The sequence below is a fragment of the Doryrhamphus excisus genome, linkage group LG11 (genome assembly GCF_037039965.1).
Source record: "Doryrhamphus excisus strain RoL-2023G ecotype Guam linkage group LG11, RoL_Dexc_Guam_v1.1, whole genome shotgun sequence".
Taxonomy (NCBI): domain Eukaryota; kingdom Metazoa; phylum Chordata; class Actinopteri; order Syngnathiformes; family Syngnathidae; genus Doryrhamphus; species Doryrhamphus excisus.
In genome coordinates, this window is record NC_136367.1 from 5,646,843 (window position 1) to 5,669,032 (window position 22,190).

Below are 22,190 nucleotides of genomic sequence, written 5' to 3' on the forward strand. Positions count from 1 at the left end.
CCCACCTTTGTTTCGATAAAAGGCCGGTACCATTCCTTGAACTTGGCCAAACTGGCCCACGGAAAACGTTGAAGTGCAATGATAAAAAAAAAAGCATACTGCATAGAATACTGGCTAAGTTTAAAGTGGAGAAGCACTCTAAAGTGAAGGGAGGACAATGCCTCACCTCAGTGGACACGGGGTCCTGGCTCTTCAACATTAATGCATCCCACTCACTCCCACACACACACAGGACTACATCTATACCTACCCAGTTCCCAGCACTGAAAATAGCAATTAGAGCGACAAGAGGAAGGCAAGGGGAGAGAAGAAAATGGAAGAACACATAGCACGTGGACTGTACGTCATCCCTGGAGATTCGTAGGGCTATTACTCAGAGCGTGCTTCAAAATGAAAGCAAGGCTTTTTCCTTTTCCACAAAAATACCTTTGGCACTATTTTTGTCTTGTTCAGCTGTGAAATGGCACGGCTCAGTCGTTCGCAGATGACGGCTGAGAAAGACGGTGGGTGGGCGTTTGTCCCGGGGAACGGGGACAAGCTCTATGGCTCCTATGTGTCATTATTTCTCAACGGCAGCTACTATAGACTGACAAATACATAATATAATGCTAAAACTATGAAGTAGTGTCAGCTAATAGACACAGTGGAGGCTGGAGGCTGACAACCTAAGGTTTGAAAGCTCAAAAACATCATGTAATGACTATTGTTAGACCAAATAAAGAGGTTGTATGTTCATTAAAAAATGTAGAGAAACAACAACAAACAACAAAACAAAGCTAGTCTCATGCAATCGAAGTTTCTTATCTTTTTTTTTGCTCTTAGTCTTCAGCTTTTAACTCCAGTGTTATGTTTTTATCTTTTTAGTACTATTTTTTTTGCTCTTAGTCTTCAGCTTTTAACTCCAGTGTTATGTTTTTATCTTTTTAGTCCTATTTTATGCTCTTAGTCTTCAGCTTTTAACTCCAGTGTTATGTTTTTTATCTTTTTAGTCCTATTTTATGCTCTTAGTCTTCAGCTTTTAACTCCAGTGTTTTGTTTTTATCTTTTTAGTCCTATTTTTTTTGCTCTTAGTCTTCAGCTTTTAACTCCAGTGTTATGTTTTTATCTTTTTAGTCCTATTTTTTTTGCTCTTAGTCTTCAGCTTTAACTCCAGTATTATGTTTTTTTATCTTTTTAGTCCTATTTTATGTTCTTAGTCTTCAGCTTTTAACTCCAGTGTTATGTTTTTATCTTTTTAGTCCTATTTTTTTTGCTCTTAGTCTTCAGCTTTTAACTCCAGTATTATGTTTTTATCTTTTTAGTCCTATTTTATGCTCTTAGTCTTCAGCTTTTAACTCCAGTGTTATGTTTTTATCTTTTTAGTCATATTTTATGCTCTTAGTATTCAGCTTTTAACTCCAGTGTTATGTTTTTATCTTTTTAGTCCTATTTTTTTTGCTCTTAGTCTTCAGCTTTTAACTCCAGTGTTATGTTTTTATCTTTTTAGTCCTATTTTATGCTCTTAATCTTCAGCTTTTAACTCCAGTGTTTTGTTTTTATCTTTTTAGTCCTATTTTTTTTGCTCTTAGTCTTCAGCTTTTAACTCCAGTGTTATGTTTTTATCTTTTTAGTCCTATTTTTTTTGCTCTTAGCCTTCAGCTTTAACTCCAGTATTATGTTTTTTATCTTTTTAGTCCTATTTTATGCTCTTAGTCTTCAGCTTTTAACTCCAGTGTTTTGTTTTTATCTTTTTAGTCCTATTTTTTTTGCTCTTAGTCTTCAGCTTTTAACTCCAGTGTTATGTTTTTATCTTTTTAGTCCTATTTTATGCTCTTAGTCTTCAGCTTTTAACTCCAGTGTTATGTTTTTATCTTTTTAGTCCTATTTTTTTGCTCTTAGTCTTCAGCTTTTAACTCCAGTGTTATGTTTTTTATCTTTTTAGTCCTATTTTATGCTCTTAGTCTTCAGCTTTTAACTCCGGTGTTTCCTCAGGGGGGTCCTCCACACTGGGGGCTGTGTCGGGTCTGCTGAGGGGGTGCCATCCTTGGGTCCCTTCGACCCGGCCGGCTGGGGGTTCCTCCCTTTATTGTGGGGGTCCGCCCGTCTGTCGGAGTCGGGGGGCCCGGGTGCTGGTCCCCCGATGGCACGGCCTGCAGCTCCTCCCAGTGTGGACGGCCCCAAAGGTGGCGTTTCCTTGATCCTCAGTGCCATGCCATGTCTTCCTACTGTGTGTGATTGTGTGATATTGTGTGTGTGTGTGTGTGTGTGTGTGTCTAGTATGGAGGGTGGGAAGGAGGTTTTTTTTTTGTTTCTTTGTTTTTTCTTTTTAATTGTGGTAATTGTTTTAATTCTGTAAAGCACTTTGTGTTGCATGTCTTTGCAGGAAAAGTGCTATACAAATAAAGTTGCTTTGATTTTGATTTGATTTGAAATAAATACAAAAGTATCACGCATCCTTCAATTTACCTCACTCGTTCGAAAAATGACCCTGTAGTTGTACTGCTGGCCGTGTTCCTTGTGTTCCTCCACCTTCTCCCTCCTGAGACTCACTGCCACGGGTCCCAAGTTCTCATCCAACCCCAGGTAGTTCCAGTGTTCTAGGGAACAGAAATTAATTGGAACCATGTGAAAACAAAGGCCAGGAAACTGATCTACAATTGAATGCAATCACATTTTGCTTACCTCGGAGGTAAAAGTGCTTTCTATAGTAATAGGCTCCGAGGTCAACGTGTTCCACAATATACCGTTTGGACCGGTCAGCGTGTTGACTCGGGCCATCCTTCGGGGCCTCCAGGACTGCCACACCAGCGTTTGTAAAATGAGTAGTGAGCGTAGCCTCCAACGGTCCTTCTTCTGGACTACTAGTAGAATTGCTCGAGTTCCCACCACTGCCAATGCTACCTTGCTAAAAGTGGCAAGACAAAGAAAACCAAAACATACCATACTGGTCACCAGCAGAGGGGCATTTCCTGTGCTTTTGTTGAGTCACAGAGTAACCTGAAGTATTTGGGTAACCCCAGGCTCACGTTGAATCCGTCGCGGTTCCATTGCGGTCGCCGGAAGCATTCCACAAAATCGGAATGCCTGTTGCAGGCTGACACTAGCTCAGTGCGGTGCAGCTCCGTCCCCGGCGGCCGTACGGCGCAACAGAAAGAATCACTCTCTGGTCAAGCTGTGGGTTTCCGCAGCCGTAGCTGAGCTCGTCGCTGCGTCTCCCGGAGTCAATGTGAGTGGCACTTTGCATCAGGACCGGCGCCGCAACGTATTCAATGTGAGCCCGGGGTAATGGTACCGGTAAAGGTATACTTTTTTCCAACATGCTTAGCAAGGCTACAATCACTTTGATGAACATGTTTTCCATATCATTTTTTCATAGGGACCAAATCAATAATCCTAACCTTGCACCAAACGCACCTGTTTAGCTGGAGCAATGTTCCTCTCGCCCTCTCCACCAATCTCGTTCCTAAAACACGGGCAGCTGAGCACAAGGTCGTTGCTCTTGTCGTCGCCTGGGTCCAAGGCCGGGTTGGCGCCATGTCCTCCCATCCCTTCTTTACTCAGCTCCTCCTGCGAGCCACAGGGTGACCCATACACTACACTCTGACTGGAGGAGAGGGACGATGTGGCTGAAGCGGCAGCGGCAGCCGAGGCACCGGTAGTGGTATTCTTACGTTTGGCTCCGGACTGCCGGCTTTGGATGACCTCATTGAGGTCAAAGAGTAACGAATGGATATCAAAATGGGCAAAGCCCTTTTGGCACATCCAAGGCTTGGGAGGGGGTGCGCTCTCATCCCCTTTCCCTCCATCCTCAGCATCTGACCCAGCTCTCGATGTGTCACCTTCTACTTTCACGCTGCGCAACTTGCGGAATATGGACTCTCCGCCGGTTTCTGACTTCGACCTCCTTTTCAAGTGCTTCTCTCTTTCCTTAAGTCGACTGGCAGGACTACCTCTAGCTGGTCCCATGGGGCCATCAGGCAAATCCAGGGCTGTCTGTTTCACGGGGGCTACAGTCAGCAGCTCGGTTATTCTTTCCGGGGCTGGGCTCCGTTGATCGGGGGCCTCAGAGGACTGGTATCCTTTGAGCATGTCAAAAAAACTCTCCCCTGACACGCCATGTTTGTCTATGGATGAAGTGCTTCCATACTCACGGTGCATGGGAGTCCACCCAGAGAAAGACCAGCCCTCATTACCGTCACCGTCCAGTTCACTAATTGTTATATCACTGTTGCTACGCTGTCGGATGCGTCTCATACCTTTACGAGGGGAACCCAAGTAGCCATCAGGCGACAGAAAACGGTTGTCCTTTCCTTTCATTTGCATCTTATTCTTCAGTGTGTTCTGGATATTGCGGAGCATGGATGAGTCTTGGGGACTGATGAGATGGCCCAGCTTGGCTGACAAATTGCTGTGGGCTGTGACAGCTGAGACAACCCCTCCGCCACCGCCGCCACTACCACCACTGCCACCACCTCCACTAAGTCTCTCTCGATCGCCACTTCCACCACTTCCCGAAGAGCTGGTGGTGGTGGTGGAGCTGGGTGAGTCAGTTTCCACTGTGATATGCCAAACACCTCCGCCCCCACCATCTTTTCTAGGGGGCCAGTCTGCCACACGAGCCCGAACTCCCATCTTGGGGACACCGGGGTTGGTGCCGGTGGTGGAGGAAGAAGAAATATGAGCACTCTCGCTGCGGGGTGGTGGTGCGCCTCCATTGGGAAGACGCAAACGGCGGGTGTAGAACTCATCGGTTGCTGGCACCGAGCCCCCAACGGAGCGTTCTGTCTGGGAACGCTTGAGACTCGTCATTGTGAAGTTGGGGTTCAGGGAATGGGAGGGTACAGGTAGGAGTGGGGCGTCGCTGAATTTAGATTGGGTTCAACATAGTGCCCACTGGTAGCGAAGTGACGAGAGTGTCTTAGAGACACATTTGGCTCTGCAAAGTGAGTGACAGGAAGGAAGACCAGAGTGAAACCAACAGACAATCAAATTGCAGTTTTAGAAATACACATTATATTACATTCAGTGGCAAACATACGAATATACTGTTTTCATTTTCAGGACGTGACAAAACGAAGAGACGCCCCTTAACCACTGTCAGTTGGCGCCACAAAAAAAGCCAAACCATTCTTGTCTGGACATGCCTCTACTTGGAGAGGATAAATACTTTGAATCCTGTTCTTCAGACATGGGCTGTCCTACCTAGTCAGACTAGTATGGTCCCCCCTAGTCATTGAGGATGACCTGATGAAACCTGCTTGGATGAGAGGTGATAGGTCTTCTAAGACAATTTGAAGAGTCCAATTGCAATTGAGCTAATTGATGGATTGACGAGAATACTCCCAGGCACGACAAAATGAACCTTTTTTATTATTATTTCTCCATATTTCTAAGCTGCTTTTGCATCACTGATCTTACAAAAGGTATTATTATTATTATAATAATACAGGAGCCATGCAACAACATTTCGTTAGCAATTTCACTGCTGTGTTATTGTGCAATGACAATAAAGGAAGTCTACGTATCTGTCTATCTATGTATTGCAGGCGCATCTCACCAAGCCAATGGTAGGTGTGACAGGAAGGAAAGCTCTGAGAACCTTTGAGAAGTCTGTTGGCATAACCTGTTGGTTTGCATGAATACATCTCTAGACCCTGGATATAAGACGACTTGTATTTTTCAGCACAGAAAATCATTATTTTACTAAATATGAGATCAGTGAGGCAGCACGGCGGTCGTGTGGTTAGCGCGCAGACCTCACAGCTAGGAGGTTTGACTAGGGTTCAATTCCACCCTCGGCCATGTCTGTGTGGAGTTTGTTCTCCCCGTGCATGAGTACATGCGTGGGTTTTACTCCGGTTTCCTCCCACATTCCAAAAACATGCTAGGTTAATTTGAGACTCCAAATTGTCCATAGGTATGAATGTGAGTGTGAATGGTTGTTTGTCTATATGTGCCCTGTGATTGGCTGGCCACCAATCCAGGGTGTACCCCGCCTCTCGCCCAAAGACAGCTGAGATAGGCTCCAGCATCCCCCGCGACCCTCGTGAGGAAAAGCGGTAGAAAATGAATGAATGAATGAATGAGATCAGTGACTGTCTGGAAATGTACTGACTTAGTCTGATCCTGGACTATGTTAATGGAAGGAACCCGGTACATATCTCACAGAACAAGTGACAGTATACAGTTTGTTTGTCTGAAGATATAAAAACTGAGGAATAATATCATCTATTACCTGATGGAGATTTGTTCAAAGAGGCCTGATTTAGCAGTGTTTTACATGAAGCAGTGTTTGAAGTCTAGTCTACAACCTCAAAGGTAACTACTGCTCATTTTCTGCCAGGTGTTGGGAATGTGCATTTGAGCGTGTGGGAGATTTCCATTTACACACAAATACAACATCGAAGTGTGTGGCGGGTGCCTTTGGTGTGCTAACAAATAAGCCTTTTAGGTCTGAAGTCGCGATAATATAAAACCCAAAAGACTTCAAATATAGATTTGATCAGCAGGCATGTGAAATATCACAAATAATTGTCACATAACTATTTGCAGAATCAAATGGCATCACATAAAAGATGATCTGAATAATAAAACCGCATCAGGTTCATTGTCTGTAGTCTGAAACCTGCATGGGCGAAGCTATGCTGAGACAAATTATATCATCTGTGGTGTCATTCTGTTATTACGGTGACATCACTGCTTACACGCACTACTTATTGGCCTCCGTCCAAGGCTATACCAGTATGAGCGTCAATTCAACAAGCGCAATGATTCATGAACACCTGAAGATGACAACACAGGCCAACGAACAGACTGTTTGACAGGAAACCATGACAGGAAACAGAGTCGGAGGAAACACAAGATGACCCATAAAGTCTGAGTAGTTAACTGCAATTGCAAATCAGAACGCTTTCATGCATGTAGCATAGCAATATACCAGTGATGGCTGCAAACAGTATCCTTTTGTTTATTGGTTCAGTCAGTACTGAAGTACTATGTTTGCTGCATAGAAAAACCATTCATTTACTAAATATGACATAATACATAGTCCAGGGTTAGATTACATCAGTGTATTTCCAGACAAAGTTATCAATGCATTACATGTACATACATATAAGGCATATACTGTAGTCTTGTGTGGTATTTAAAGTAATATGCCAGTTGTTTTTACACATCATTGTATCATATATCTCACAGCTAGGAGACCAGAGTTCAATCCCACCCTCGGCTATCTCTGCGTGGAGTTTGCACGCTCTCCCCGTGCATGCGTGGGTTTTCTCCGGGGACTCCGGTTTCCTCCCACATTCCAAAAACATGCTAGGTTAATTGGAGACTCCAAATTGTCCATAGGTATGAATGTGAGTGTGAATGGTTGTTTGTCTATATGTGCCCTGTGATTGGCTGGCCACCAGTCCAGGGTGTCCTCTCGCCTGAAGACAGCTGGGATAGGCTCCAGCACCCCCCGCGACCCTCGTGAGGAAAAAACGGTAGAAAATGAATGAATGAATGAATGACTATTTTAGTCGCTAGTCCGTCACTGAATAAGATGGAATGCACAAGACATACAAAACAAACAAGGCAGAGTGACGTCAATTAAAATGACAGAAGAAGAAATAGCAAACAATGATTTAACCATGAAGCGTGCGTCACACAGGCTTCCTGCTGCGTTCTCGTTCTGCTGAACACACCTGTTGTACCACAATGATCCGCACGCTGATGACTCAGTTTCGTCTAGTTGAAATCATGTCTGCAAAGAGTCCCAGTGCAGCCCATCGACAACAAGATGAGAGTCGGGACCTGACCCCCGTCCACATTGTGGTGAGACAACAGGGAACTAAAACTCAAATACCTAAAGAAACCTTTTCCTCCGTCGTGGATGACTAAGAAGAGATGACTCAAACTTTGATGTCTTGCAGGCAAGTTACAGCAGAGCAAGTGACACTAATGAGAACCTCGAGATGAGAACCAGCACAGCTGACACAGTTCATCGATGATTAATTGATAATCCGATTAATCGACACCAGAATATTTTTTTTATTTCATTATCCTTCCATGAAAGAAAAGTCAAATGCTTTAGGCAAAAACAAATCAGCTTAAACTTTGGAATAAATCCTTTTGTGCCTTTTTTGACTGTGTTTGCTTCATTACGATTAATCGTGACAGCAAGCTTCAGATTAATCGACTAAGAACATAATCATGAGTTGCAGCCCTAATAACCACATCAAAAGAAGAAATGATGAAAAGTTCTCTTTCCTTTTTATTCATGCGTCTTTGATGTAAGCGCTAGAAGTAACTAAGATGTTTTCAGAGTGGGAATAGACCCGACAACTGGAAAAATTCTAAACCCAATGCACACATTTGAAACATCTCCAGTCAAACGGAAATGGTAACTGATGTTCTTTAAGCTATCTGAACGCCACACAGCATTTCATCTCAGCTTGTCTGAATGCAGGGGCGGAAATGGATAGATGATAAGGAAGGCGGGGGGAAAAAATAAATCAAACATTATTCTCTTTGAAAACAGCAAAGTAGCAGACAAGCCAAAGTGACAGAGTTTCAGCTCAGAGATTTTCAAAGTGAAAGTGTAATTGTGTGGAAAGATAAACGTTCTTTGCTGTTTGGTTTTTCCACTGCTTGTGCAGAGCTGATGGGTGGGGGAGTTGAGGTGGGGCTTAGACACTACACGACTGAAAGCCAGTCCACCTCTGATTTCTTCAAATTAGAAACAAAATTTCACCTGATTTGTTCTTGGTTCAAGCTATTGCCATCTGAAAAATAATAATAATCCATTTATTAAAGGGAATGTATGCAGCCGGTTTTTCCAGCTGCAGAGAGGGTGCCAACGTTTCAATGTGCTTTTTCATTTCATTAATTTTCTACCGCTTATCCTCACGAGGGTCCCGGGGGGTGCTGGAGCCTATCCCAGCTGTCTTCGGGGGAGAGGCGGGGTAAACCCTGGACTGGTGGCCAGCCAATCACAGGGCACATATAGACAAACAACCATTCACACTCACATTCATACCTATGGACAATTTGGAGTCGCTAATTAACCTAGCATGTTTTTGGAATGTGGGAGGAAACCGGAGTACCCGGAGAAAACCCACGCATGCACGGGGAGAACATGCAAACTCCACAGATTAAATTGACTTACATTTGTTATGGGGAAAATGGATTTGGTTAGCATCCGTTTTGGTTAGAGTCGGTCCTTCTGTATGGAATGAATGACCCTAACCAAGGTTTGACCTTTCACACAAAGCCAAGATGTAGATACCGGCCTGGTTCTAGCATCTAAGCGTCGCTAATCAAACCGTTCGGACACCACTGGTGTACGGTAAATAAAGGTTTTGGGAATTTGGGAGTCGCCAATTAACCTAGCATGTTTTCGGAATGGAGGAGGAAACCGGAGTACCCGGAAAAAAGCCACCCATGCACAGGGAGAACATGCAAAGAGGGTGGAATCTCCTAGCTGTGTGGCCTGTGCGCGAACCACTCGACCGCCATGAAGCCTGAATGTGCTTTTTATGTAGTTGAATTCATTCATTCATTCATTCATTCATTCATTCATTCATTCATTCATTCATTCATTCATTTTCTACCGCTTTTCCTGACAAGGACCGCGGGGGTGCTGGAGCCTATCCCAGCTGTCTTTGGGCGAGAGGCAGGGTCCACCCTGGACTGGTGGCCAGCCAATCACAGGGCACATATAGACAAACAACCATTCACACTCACATTCATACCTATGGACAATTTGGAGTAGCTAATTAACCTAGCATGTTTTTGGAATGTGGAAAGAAGCCGGAGTACCAGGAGAAAACCTGCGCATGCACAGGGAGAGCGTGGAATTGAACTCTGGTCTCCTAGCTGTGTGGCCTGTGCGCTAACCACTCGACCACCGTGCGGCCTGAATGTGCTTTTTATGTAGTTGAATTCGTAATTGTAAAAATATAGACTTTTTGTACAATCTGCTCTGCTCTGGTGAGGTTCTTATATTTTTTGGGGTTAAAAGAAAAAGAAGTTGCATACGGTCCCTTTAACCGTACACAGGTTTTTTTTAGAAAATATTTAATTATTCTTAATTTTTCATGCACACGCATATGCTACACAAACTCCCCCTCCCCGCATCCCACGCTTTCACCGCTTCATCACAGGCGGGCTTCGCAGCACGTGCCGAAATATGGCCGCTGGAACACTTCCACTCCCCTTTCCCTTTCCCCCGGTGCAAGTACTGGAGTTCTTGTTGTAAAGTGTGTTTATATGTGCGGATGTTGCGAATGTTTTTTTTTTACCAGTTCCACACGGTACTCCTCTATAAGAGCTTAGTTTGGAATTGTTTTTTCTCATATTACAGTATATGGTATGTTGTATGTATATGGAGGGGTGATTACACTATTTGGCTTTTACCTCTGTAAAAGTGACGAGTAAAGTGTTCTTGAGAGTTATGCTGAGCTCTTGCAAAATATGCATACGTCATAATGCAAGGCAGCAATCCATCTTTTGGAATAGGTGGGAAAGTATTTTACAAAATAAACAGAGAAAAGGCAAAACAAGCCTCGTATGAGTCCATTTCCCCTTAATGCCCTTGATTTCATTACATTTATTTTGTCCAATTCCAAACCCCACAACTGGAGGGACATTTGACTCTAGCAGTTCAACTGCATATTTTAGGAAAAGCCATTCAGATTTATGTCGTATTTTCCAACGTGGTGTGCAAGAGAATACGAGAAATGTCTGATAATCTTACCTGGAGGGTGATGTACAACTCTCCTTCTTCCGAGGCTAACTAAATCTCTTCCAAGCACCCAGCTGAAAGAAGAGAAACAAAGTTCAAATTGCAAATTCTTCCTGAAGCGTTTTTAATGACTACTAAATAAACCATTTTTGAAATCGTGCATCGTATACTTGTACTGTGTCAGATTTCAGTCAAGTTTTTATACAGCACATTTATTGCTATGTGCCAGCGGACAAAAGCGTTGATGATGACAAAGGGAGATGGATGAAAAAGCAGAGCTGGATTTACATAAGAGTACCACTTGTGTGTTCCAAGGCCACAGTCGGCAACAATGACAGAAACGACTATGGCGTCATCACAATCTCGTTTGATCAAACAATTACAATGCAAACGGGTGACAAGTCATTAGTATTTCCGATTTTGTTTTTTGTTTTTTTTTGGACAAAAACCGTTATGCCGATATTGTCAAACTCTCAATTTCCGATGCCGATATGTGTAACATGACATATCTCCTGTGGTGGAATGAACACATATGTATTGTATAGAGCAGGGTGTCAAACACGCGGCCTGCGGAATGTGGCCCGCAGGACACTAGTTTGAGGCCCCCGCCTTGATATGAAAGTTTAATGTTGGTGCGGCCCGCGCAAGTTTGATATGGATGCTGTATGGTATCATGTACCCAGAAAAAATGATTACGTTTGATTAATGTTCATGTTAAAGGTTAAATAACTGTTAATAATTATACTCCCTATCCGTGTGGAAGTGGTAAGTTTTTGGCTATTTAAGTTTAAAGGAAATAACTTGAAGGCTACCGTTTAGGTCGCTAGCTCTCTAGTTTGCGAGTTAGCATGTGTCTCAAGACCCTGCAGTTGCGCAATATGTTGTAAATAAGTATAAATGTGACTATAGTCGTGTTTTGTCATGTCTACAGGGCTCTAATAATGCTTTGTTCATTTTAATCTGAAAAAAATAATTTGTCTACCCACCAACTATATGTGGTTTCTTAAGTTTTTATTATTTGCCGTTTTATTATTATTATTATATTTATTTATTACTGATTGATTGATTTTCTTTATTCTTGATTTGTTTATTTATTTTTCATCTTATTTTGTGTAGAAAAATTTAAAGTAAGATATTTGAGAACAGTGGAATGTTTTATCAGAGCTTTTATTGTAGAAAATTGGAACCAAAGCGAAGTTTTTTAAATTTTTTTGTTTTTAATAAATGCGTTTTTTTTTTTTTTTTTTTGGAAAACCTGATGCGGCCCAGTCTCACCCAGACTCAAGCTCCAGTGGCCCCCAAGTAAATTGAGTTTGAGACCCCTGGTATAGAGCCTTTTTTTTTTATATATTGGGTTTCATGATTGGGAAAAAATCTGATACCGATATCGCATTTTTATGCTGATATGCACTTACATTTGATAACTGCCACCTTTAATAACAGAAATGGATAGAAAGACTCCAATTCCACTGCTGCACCCTTCAGAGTACGTGCATGTAATAAAGAAATGTCATTTAATTAATGTGATCACTCCTCTGTATGTAATTAAGGGAGCACTGGGAACTGCAATTCCATCCTGCAACCATATGGACGAAAATTACACTGTTGTGTAACCGAGATCAATAAAATGCATAGAAAATGTTATGTAAACTTGACCTTCCGGAGGATCCTAAAAAAATATGCTCAAACAGGCAAATCCCATCCACCTCATTCCAATGACAGAAGAATAAAAAAGGAGTAGACCAATTGAAGCCAAACGCTTCAGTCAGCTGTGCGCCGACAAGCAGCAATGAGCCGGTTCCCTGCAAGAGCCTCCTACACACAATCACCAAAGAGCCCTCTAATCTGTGCCAATCAGGTGGCGCTTAACCGCCGTTTGTTGCTGCAATGGGCTGCAGTACATGCGACCCTCCCCTACGCGCACACCTCCCCTCATTTCAGCAACCGCTGAGACCCTCGCTGCTAACAGCTAAATCAGGCATGGCACCGAGGGGGACGGAAATAGCAAAGTGGTGAATAATAGAGAAAAAGATCTTTGGTGTGATTAACAAGTAGACAAGGGGATGCTTGGGAGAGGAAATGAGATCTCGAAGAAAGAAACGTGTAAAAACCCCAAATAAGGTCTATTCCATCAAGAGTTGTGCAGTGGGGTAATTAGAATGGGGCCGGGGGTGGGTGAATTATTTATTTTGACTATATAAACCGTGGATTACCACATCTCTAGTGAGATGCTGATTTCCAAAATGGTACATTCTGCGTGGGAATGCGAGTTGGAAGAACGCTGTGGAGAGAAGAGGAGTGTGTAGGACTGGAGGCAGCACACTCTTCACTGTACAGAACTCAAGATGATAAAAGCACAAGCCGACACAAGCCGCATGCCCAATAAGCAAGATGAACTCTAAGGAACCGAGGAGATGTTCTCCACCCTGCAACTCGCCTATGTACTGTTCAGCAATAATACATACAGTATACTTTAACTCACTAAGTTTATTACATCTTGATTGGTCAGCGGGGCGTCGTGGTACAATAAATGTAATATGGAAAATATAGTCTCGCTTCCTGGCTGTTCTGCAGCCAAGGGAGCTGTGTCACATTCCGACAGGAAACGCGTCTCTGCCACTTCCTGCTTTTACCACAGGAAGTGACAGGTTGCACTTGGAATGGGTGAACCTGTCGAGGTGGGAGGATTTGTTGCAGACAAAAATGCAATAGTTAGTGCAAAGTCAACAAGGGTTGATCTTCTGGGGCAGTGATTCCCAAAGTGTGGGAAGCGGATCCCTGGTGGTCCGTGGTGTTACTGCAGGTGGGCCATGAGACATCATTGAAAAATATGATTCATTTTTGCAAATATTATTTTTAAAATTATTTTTACTGTAAAATATTTATTGCACAATTTAAAAAAAAATATTTATAGGCTTAAGTAATAACCTAGTGAGTGTTATTGACCAGTCAAATATTATTGCAAATATTTTTTTTTTATTGTAAAGTATTTATTGCACAATTAAAAAAATATTTATTGGCCTAAGTAATAACCTATTGACTGTTATTGACCTGTAACAAATATTATTGCAATATTATTTTTTTAATTATTTTTACTGTAAAATATTTATTGAACGATTTTTAAAAAAATATTTATAGGCTTAATTAATAACCTATTATTGTTAACCTGTTATTGACCTGTCACAAATATTATTGCAAATATTTTTTTATTATTTTTACTGTAGAGTATTTATTGCACAATTTAAAAAAATATTTATATGCCTAAGTAATAACCAATTGACTGTTATTGACCTGTCACAAATATTATTTTTAAAATTATTTTTACTGTAAAGTATTTATTGCACAATTTAAAAAAAATATTTATAGGCTTAAGTAATAACCTATTGAGTGTTATTGACCTGTCACATTATTTTAGGAACCTTACTATATAGTTTATGATTGGAACGTAGCTCCCTGGTCATCATGCCAAGGGGTCATTAACGGAGGAGCACGTAGTATGTAGTAGAAAAAAAAAGTTGAGAATTAATTGTGTCTTGTGTGTACACCACAGATTAAAAGTTTGGGCTTCCTTTATCCCCCTGCTTTCATTTCAATCCTGAATCTTTATAATAATAATTGTTATTTTCAAGCAATATCCCTCGCACATTCCTTTCCTTGTTATTTACTTTTTCTGTTCCTGTAATTCTGCTTATACTGTTTTGTACAATTGAAGTTTGCAATAAAATATATATTAAAAAAAACACAAAAAAAACACAAGTTTGCCAAGTCAAAGAAGCACAAAGGCGAACTTTCCATATTGCATATAATCATTCAACATATTTTCCGTGTTTAATATAAAGAGTCAGATTAAACTTTTGAACTTACGCAAAAAAAAAAAAATCCTGAGTTGGTAAAGTTTGGGAACCCCTGTTCTAGGGTGGTAAGAAGGGTCAACGCTAACGTATTCTTACTTAACATCTTATCTATTAAGGTGTAACGAACCTCGGAATCTTGCAGCATCTCAGTTATGGCTGTCCCTTCAACTCTTAACAACATTTTGACATCCTCCATCCACTGACATCCTCACTAATTCTTTCCTGTTGCTCCGTATGTTTACAAAGCGTGAGTCTAAATAGCTTAAAATATTAGCTAAAACATCAATAAACTCCCCAAACAGCAGTTTTTGGAGAACAATTGCAATTCTCCAAGTTGTAACTAACATTGTATACTATAACGACTCAAATCAATAGAGAAAGATAGCATGTATTATTTAGACTCTTGCATAATTGCTGCAAATGCAATACTTACATAAAACATCCTCACATACAAAACTTTCAGGTCAATATTGTCGATGCTCACTTGCGCCCTAAAGAGTCATTTATGTACAGCTCGGGTTTACGGAGTATGGCAAAGCGAACCTTCCCTCAGAGACTATAATACAGTCAGGGCCTCCCACACGCCTCAAAAATCTGTTTTTCTGTTGCATATTATGCTGTTTTTTTTTGCTCACCCCAGACACTGTTTGCTCTCTCAATGCAGAAACTAAAAATCACTTTAAGCCTTTAAACATAACTGAAGTTAGCGGAGTTCTAAAATGTTTCCCTACTCGGGGAGGCCCACCTATGAAAACCTCTCATGTATATGACTGTATCTCAACATACTGTTTAGGTTTTGAAGGAGTTTATTGGTGTTTTATTATTGGTGTTCTTCAGCATTCACAAAGAAATGATAAAGACCGTAGCGATCTGCAAACTTTCAACCTCAGATGTTTTAGTGCATAAACATTCAAATTAATCAGTAATATTGCGCTGAAGCAATATCGTTTATAAAAAGATAAGACCGGAGCTGCAGACCCACCCAAAGCAATCAGTTTTTTCCCATTAGTCATGGTGGAACACTTTGGGAAAAGAGAGCATGAAGCAAAAAGGGCACATTTGTATAAAATAGGGCTGACCTTCGATTGTGATGACTTAAACTGGCCAGAATGTTCAAATTTAACCTTGGTCAGCTTGTAGAAGTTGCATAAGACTAAACTCATCACCATCTGAAGCAGGATCCCAAACTATGGCATGCAGCATTCATCATTATCCAAGGCCTGGTGGCCATGAATAACTATAATCTTGTGACACCCCAAATAAGAAACATAAAATACGTCAGCTACAATAGAATTCCCAGTCCCCTGGGAGGGGCATGAGGGAAAATAATGGCCAACCACTGCCTTACATGGAGAAGAGGGGTGTGACTAGACAGGTCACGTGACCACACAATAGAATCTACTGCATGCTGTGTGTATGCTAGCTACCCCGCCTCCACCCGCCGAGACAAAGAGACTGTATGACTGACAAAAGGGCTCACTCCATTCATGCCGTTGTTCTATGGAAGGTCCTGAAACCAATCTATGCCCCTTATCCTCACTACAGTCGCTGGGGTATGCTGGAGCCTATCCCAGCTGTCTTCGGGCGAGAGGCAGGGTACACCCTGGACTGGAGGCCAGCCAATCACAGGGCACATATAGACAAACAACCATTCACACTCACATTCATACCTATGGACAATTTGGAGTCGCTAATTAACCTAGCATGCTTTTGGAATGGGGGAGGAAACCGGAGTACCTGGAGAAAACCCGCGCATGCACAGGGAGAGCGTGCAAAGAGGGTGGAATCAAACTCGGGTCATCTAGCTGTGTGGCCTGCAGGTTAACCACTTGTCCACCGTGCAGCCTGAATGTGCTTTTTATGAAATTTTATGAATTCGTAATTCAGTCCCAGGAGAAAACCCACCAATGCACAGACTGAATGACTTTCTGAACGAGAAATCTTTTAATGCTTTCATCGGAAGAGGAAGTTTTTCTTCTTTCCAAAGGACTTTTCCGAAAACAATGGTATCCATGCAAAATGAATATTCCAATCTACAGGCGCCGCTATAATCAAACAGAATAGTCAATGGGGCATGCGCAGTAAAGGGTAAACAACTTTCCGTTTGAGAGGGTACAAGATCCCTCAATCGGATTGGGGAAAGGAATATTCCAATCCCATTATATGTTCATTCGGATTGGCACTTTCGGGATGAGGTGTATACAAAGGTTAAATGGCTATTGGCTAATTGGCTATTGTGACACAGGATCTTATCGCAGCCCTAATGGATGCCATCTTACACATGGACAAACCCATTTAGGGGTTAGTAAGATTATCAATAACTCAGCAACCAAGGTTCTAATGGCCTGGTCTTCAATAATGATTATAAATTGATGTTGCTTTTCTATACCATTTAGCCACTAGCTGTGTTTTTGTGAATGAGTGCAGCACCAATGAGCATGAACATGGCACGACTGTCAATACCAAACAAGAGTCCTGGACCAATCCTCCATTGTCCAATCCCCCGACCCCAATGGAAAGTACCGACCCGTTACTTTAAGTTCATTGTCAAATGTGCCGACACATGACTGTCGACAGAACCGAGATATTAGAATTTGACAGGTAGGGAGACATTTTTAGCCAATTATAGCTCTGTGAGGAGGAGCGGGTTAGATGTGCCATTGAAAAATAGAGTAGGATACGATATGATTGCAGCAAGCCTGGAGAGGCACACGCTCATTTGCGCCTACAGCGAGAGAATTCGATTGATAACGAATGGACCAGAATGTGAGAGGGACAGATATAGATAGGGGCAGATAATGGGTGGAGAGAGATTGATTCCTCACTCAACGTGAGAGCACGTGGGAGGAGATGATACACTAAGACAGCAAGTGGGAAATAGAGTGATGGACGTATGAGGAGCGAAGTCACTCCAAGTTAAAAATCCCTTCTTTTTCCTTTATCTTTAGTACTTTTCATCCGACCATACTAACAGCACACTCACTGAAGCACTACGGGAACAGTCTGGACCGCAAGCAACGTCTTGCTGCATGCAAACACATCTTATCTAGCACACTTTTCAAGGACATGCATCATTTACTTGGGGCAATAACGTTCGATAGCGAGGCAGACATGCTTTGACTATTGCATATACTTCACATCACGGAACCAAGTCCAAACCCAATCCGACTATTCAATTCCTTCATCAATCCATACAGGGGACGCCCACACATTCACGATCCAGCATACCCGACCCTGCAATTTAGCAGATTTTTGATCTAATGGGGACCTATTATGCTTTCTCCGCTTTTCTGCCCTATAAATGTAGTTAAAATGTTGTATTCTGGTGTTAAATGATGCCAAAGTTTCAGATAATCAGGTTTGCACATTTGGAAGTGAGCCCTGAAAGAAGTTTGGGGTGGCTCAAAACGCCCGGTTTCAAAAGGCGTGGTAAAACTGCCCATTAGTGATGTCACAGATGGCGGACTTCCTTATATGTTTATAGTTTGGAAGAACTTTGGGCGTGTGTGGAATAAATTAAAACAGACCTTTTTGCCAGCACAATGGAAGTAAATACGGCTGGAATAGGTGCAGATTCTGGAAAATCTAAAATGTTTTCTGGGCGGGTTATTGTGTGTAACGGCTCTATAGGAGACCACAACTCAATACAAAGGGTAAAAAAATGAGCATAATAGGTCCCCTTTAAAATATTGATTATTTTTGTATAAAATACAGTTTTCTCCCCATAGACTACATCTAATTTGCCATAAGTCTTTAATAATTTGTAAATCGAGGTACAAGTACACATTTTGGGTTCCCGTTTCAACATGTTTAGCTTTGTGATAAGCTTCCGTCGGAATTCAGCGGTCCACCGGTGAAATACTTCCTCAAAAAATGTTTCCATCTTCTCACAATCATTCAGTAGATTCCGTTTTTAATGGTCAATTCCATGATTCCAGTAACGCGGAAATCATAGGCTGGTCCTTGGTGGTGCCGCGAACCCCATCAAAAAAGCAGGGTTCTACTGTATGGACATTTTAAAGTCCCAATCACGTTTTCCTCAGCTTTTAATGGAATCACAAGTTGCCGTTCCCCCCATTTTAATATGAATAATATATATGTCTTTCTTCCATGTTTTGCCATTGCCTGGTTTCTCCACTATCCATCATCCGTGTGGCTCTCTCGCCTCTATACTGTATACTTGTGCCAATACAGTAATGTCTGTTTCTATGTGTAGATGAGCGTGGGAGGAGAGTAGAGCAGTCTCGCTGGCTGGAGGAGGAGGTGAGAGATAAGAGAAGAGAAGCCAGGGGGTAGAAAACATACTTTGAGGGTTTAGAACAGCATTTATGGAAACAAAACGTGCTGTTTTTCCCCCACAAGTGCTGCCTCCTTTTCAGTACAATCACGTCAATAACAATTGATCCCCAAACACACACAATGTATCTAACGAGTGAAAAGGGATTCTATATGTTCATCAATGGGAAAAAGCCAAATGGTAAATTCACATTGGAGACAAGTCTGTCAGTAAAAACACATCAAACATTTATTCCTCATTCAGGAATTAACTCATTCAATCCACGGCCATTTTTCAAATCCGGCCATATTTGATGGTTTTGACTGATTTTTCAAGGCACACAAAATATTGCGTTCTTGGGCTATATACTGTAGACGTGGTATATACCAAAAGAAAGATTAGACTCTCGTCTTTCATCAGAAAAAAAAGTTAGTTTCTACCAGTAGCAGTATAACATAGGCAAGTTTCAGCAAAACATCCATACATTTTCTATGCCGTTTATCCTCACTACAGTCACCGGGGTATGCTGGAGCCTATCCCAGCTGTCTTCGAGCGAGAGGCGGGGTACACCCTGGACTGGTGGCCAGCCAATCACAGGGCACATATAGACAAACAACCATTCACACTCACATTCATACCTATGGACAATTTGGAGTCGCCAATTAACCTAGCATGTTTTTGGAATGTGGGAGGAAACCGGAGTACCTGGAGAAAACCTGCGCATGCATGGAGAGAGCGTGCAAAGAGGGTGGAATCGAACTCATGTCTCCTAGCTGTGTGGGCTGCAGGCTAACCACTTTGACCACCGTGCAGCCTGAATGTGCTTTTTATGTAGTTGAATTCGTAATTCAGTCCCCGGAGAAAACCCACCCATGCACGGGTAGAACGTGCAGCAACAGTCTAAACAACTATGCCACAACATAAAACACCCAATGGTTGTTTTCCATGAAAATATATTTTTTTACAAATGTACAGCAGTAATTGCAGTTTACAGGCTCTGGTATTTATTTGTGCAAAGTTTCATGGTCACAATCAGTGACTGAATGAATAATAACACGAGGCGACTCCTCTGTCCAGTCGCTCGGAAGGGAAACCATAACTTGGATGTGGCCTGCAATAAAAACAAATAATATCTGCAGCACTTTCTCTACTGGACAAAAACGAAAAAGACGAATTTGCAGTCAAACCTCTAACCTAGAAGATTTTGGCCAATTCTGCCCCCGTTTTCGTACACTATTGCATCGTAACAAACTACTCTGTTTGCACTGTACATTCTCTACAAAAATGATTGCTTTGTTAATATTTTGTTCATACTTTCTGAAACAAATGAATAACAAAAGGCCAAAATAATGAAATCTGTCTTACAAGATGCAATGACATGATATTAATTGCCTTGTTTAAAAAGGTAGCTCTTGTAAAGGCGACACAGCCTGAGGCTCAGAGCTAACTAACAATCAGTCTGATTAGAAACACTTAACTGGGATGCAGTATTTAAGTATTAAGTATGACCACTCTAGCTAAGGAAAAACAATATATACTATGTTAGCATAAAGTACCCAAGTGTGGCAGCAGAGGAGGAAAATCAAAGAGTTTAATCCGTGTTGGAAGATAACTCAAACTGGACAGAGTTGTTGGTTTTGGAGAGGAGACAAAAAAATAAAAGGACAGAAGAGCAAAGCAGCTCAGAACTGTTAGGGCCATGATTTGGGTTGGCAGGCCACTTCCTTGGCACAAAATTGTGCTGTGAAATCTCTGTTAATGGCTTGTGTCTGTAGATTTCTGCCTTTTAACTCTGGTGAGTCGCTGTTTGGAGGCTTGTTCCGTCTATTAGCGCCAGGTATCCTACACAAATATGATCTAGAATGGATCAGGAAATGTAAACCATCTGTTCATTTCAGCAATTCCCAGTGACGGTTCGCAGCATAGACATGAAACATTTACATACCAGAGTTTGAATGAATGGTTAGACGTTTAAAAAAAAAAAGAGATTGTTATAAATCATTTCAAGATTTCTTCCACATTAAAGTGAACAATGGCTGTGAAAACAATGGCAAAGATCAAACAAGGGGAAATGACTTTAACCAAGGCCGAACAATGGTAAACATAAGCTTCTGACTTGTTTGCATGAAAAGTCATGATGTACCAGCCGATACCGCTCCACTTGGGTCCCGTATTTGGTAGGTCACTAACCTACTTGGCTCCAACACAAGCCCGTGTCTCTTCATTCCAAAGTTAATAAGTAACAATTAAGTAATACTGCTTTTGTTTTTGTGTAATCCTGCTCACTAATTACCGTATTTTCCGGAATATAAGTCACACTTTTTTTCATAGGTTGGCTGTTCCTGTGACTTATACTCAAGAGCGACTTATAAATGAAAACACTGTTCATGTTACATAAACACTGGAATCCTTTTCTATTTATATTTATTTTTTGTGTAGCTGAATAACCATTGTGTTAGCATATCTTACACTTATTCAGCCTGTTCTCTATTCTTTTATTAATGTTAGATTTTGCCTTCCAAGAGGAGGTAATGCCTGTTTTGGTCAAGTGGTTTGGAAAATAAATTACCCGCAAAAAATGCAACTTATGTATGTTTTTTTTCTATCTAATGATGCATTTTTGGCCTTGTGCGACTTATAGTCCAGAAAATACGGTAACTAACAGAAACAGCAACATCAATACATAGAACTGGATGTCCCCAAAGTTGACGAAAATCCGACAAACACGAACACGAACACGCTCTGGAAAAATGATTCATCTTTCGCTTGATTTTTGCATCATCAAAAGCAAACATTTCAACAGGGCCTTTTGTTTCTACTGTATGGATCTGTTTATACACGCTTTACGTTTGTGTGTGACGGACAAATTAAGTCTGAAGTCTTTGATTAAAAAGAATGTGTTCTTGGCAAGAGTCTAAGGACGTCTTGACAATGCAAATCATGGCTGGGCCGACTGGATCCAGAGTCAAGCTCAAGCTCCAGTTGCAGGTCATAAAACAGATAGTGTCCAGATGTTTGGCAGGACTCAAAAATGCAAAAAGGAACATATTCTCTTGCTCCTCGGCTACTGAATATATTTCTGGATATTCTGGAAGGTGCAACAGTCCGGCATATCAAGACACCAGTTACGTATTTACCGTTACAGTTTATATGAGTCGGTAAGTGGTCATCATTTTCTTTATCATAACTTGCAGTGACGTGAACTTCGAGGCTCTGGGTCCTAGCTTCGTGCTTATTGACATTTATTTTTCATTAACAATCAACTTTTTTTTGGTGGGTTCCATCTTTATATACTTTAGCCACAGAACACAATATTCATTGTGCTTTGATAGATCAGTAAAAATCATCTAAA

The 22,190-nt window shown here is 41.6% G+C and overlaps 1 protein-coding gene across 2 annotated transcripts in view; it reads right to left on the minus strand.

Annotated features, from left to right (window-relative positions):
• Positions 1 to 22,190, minus strand: part of sipa1l1 (signal-induced proliferation-associated 1 like 1) — a 61,755-nt gene that overhangs the window by 27,482 nt on the left and 12,083 nt on the right. For both annotated transcript variants that reach the window (XM_058065489.2, XM_078794558.1), the window contains exons 2-5: positions 10,721 to 10,782; positions 3,394 to 4,915; positions 2,662 to 2,884; positions 2,446 to 2,576 (exon numbers count right to left, since the gene is read on the minus strand). In XM_058065489.2, the coding sequence (XP_057921472.2) occupies positions 2,446 to 2,576; positions 2,662 to 2,884; positions 3,394 to 4,788 (1,749 nt within the window). In that variant the 5' untranslated portion in view covers positions 4,789 to 4,915; positions 10,721 to 10,782. The remainder of the gene's footprint in view (positions 1 to 2,445; positions 2,577 to 2,661; positions 2,885 to 3,393; positions 4,916 to 10,720; positions 10,783 to 22,190) is intronic.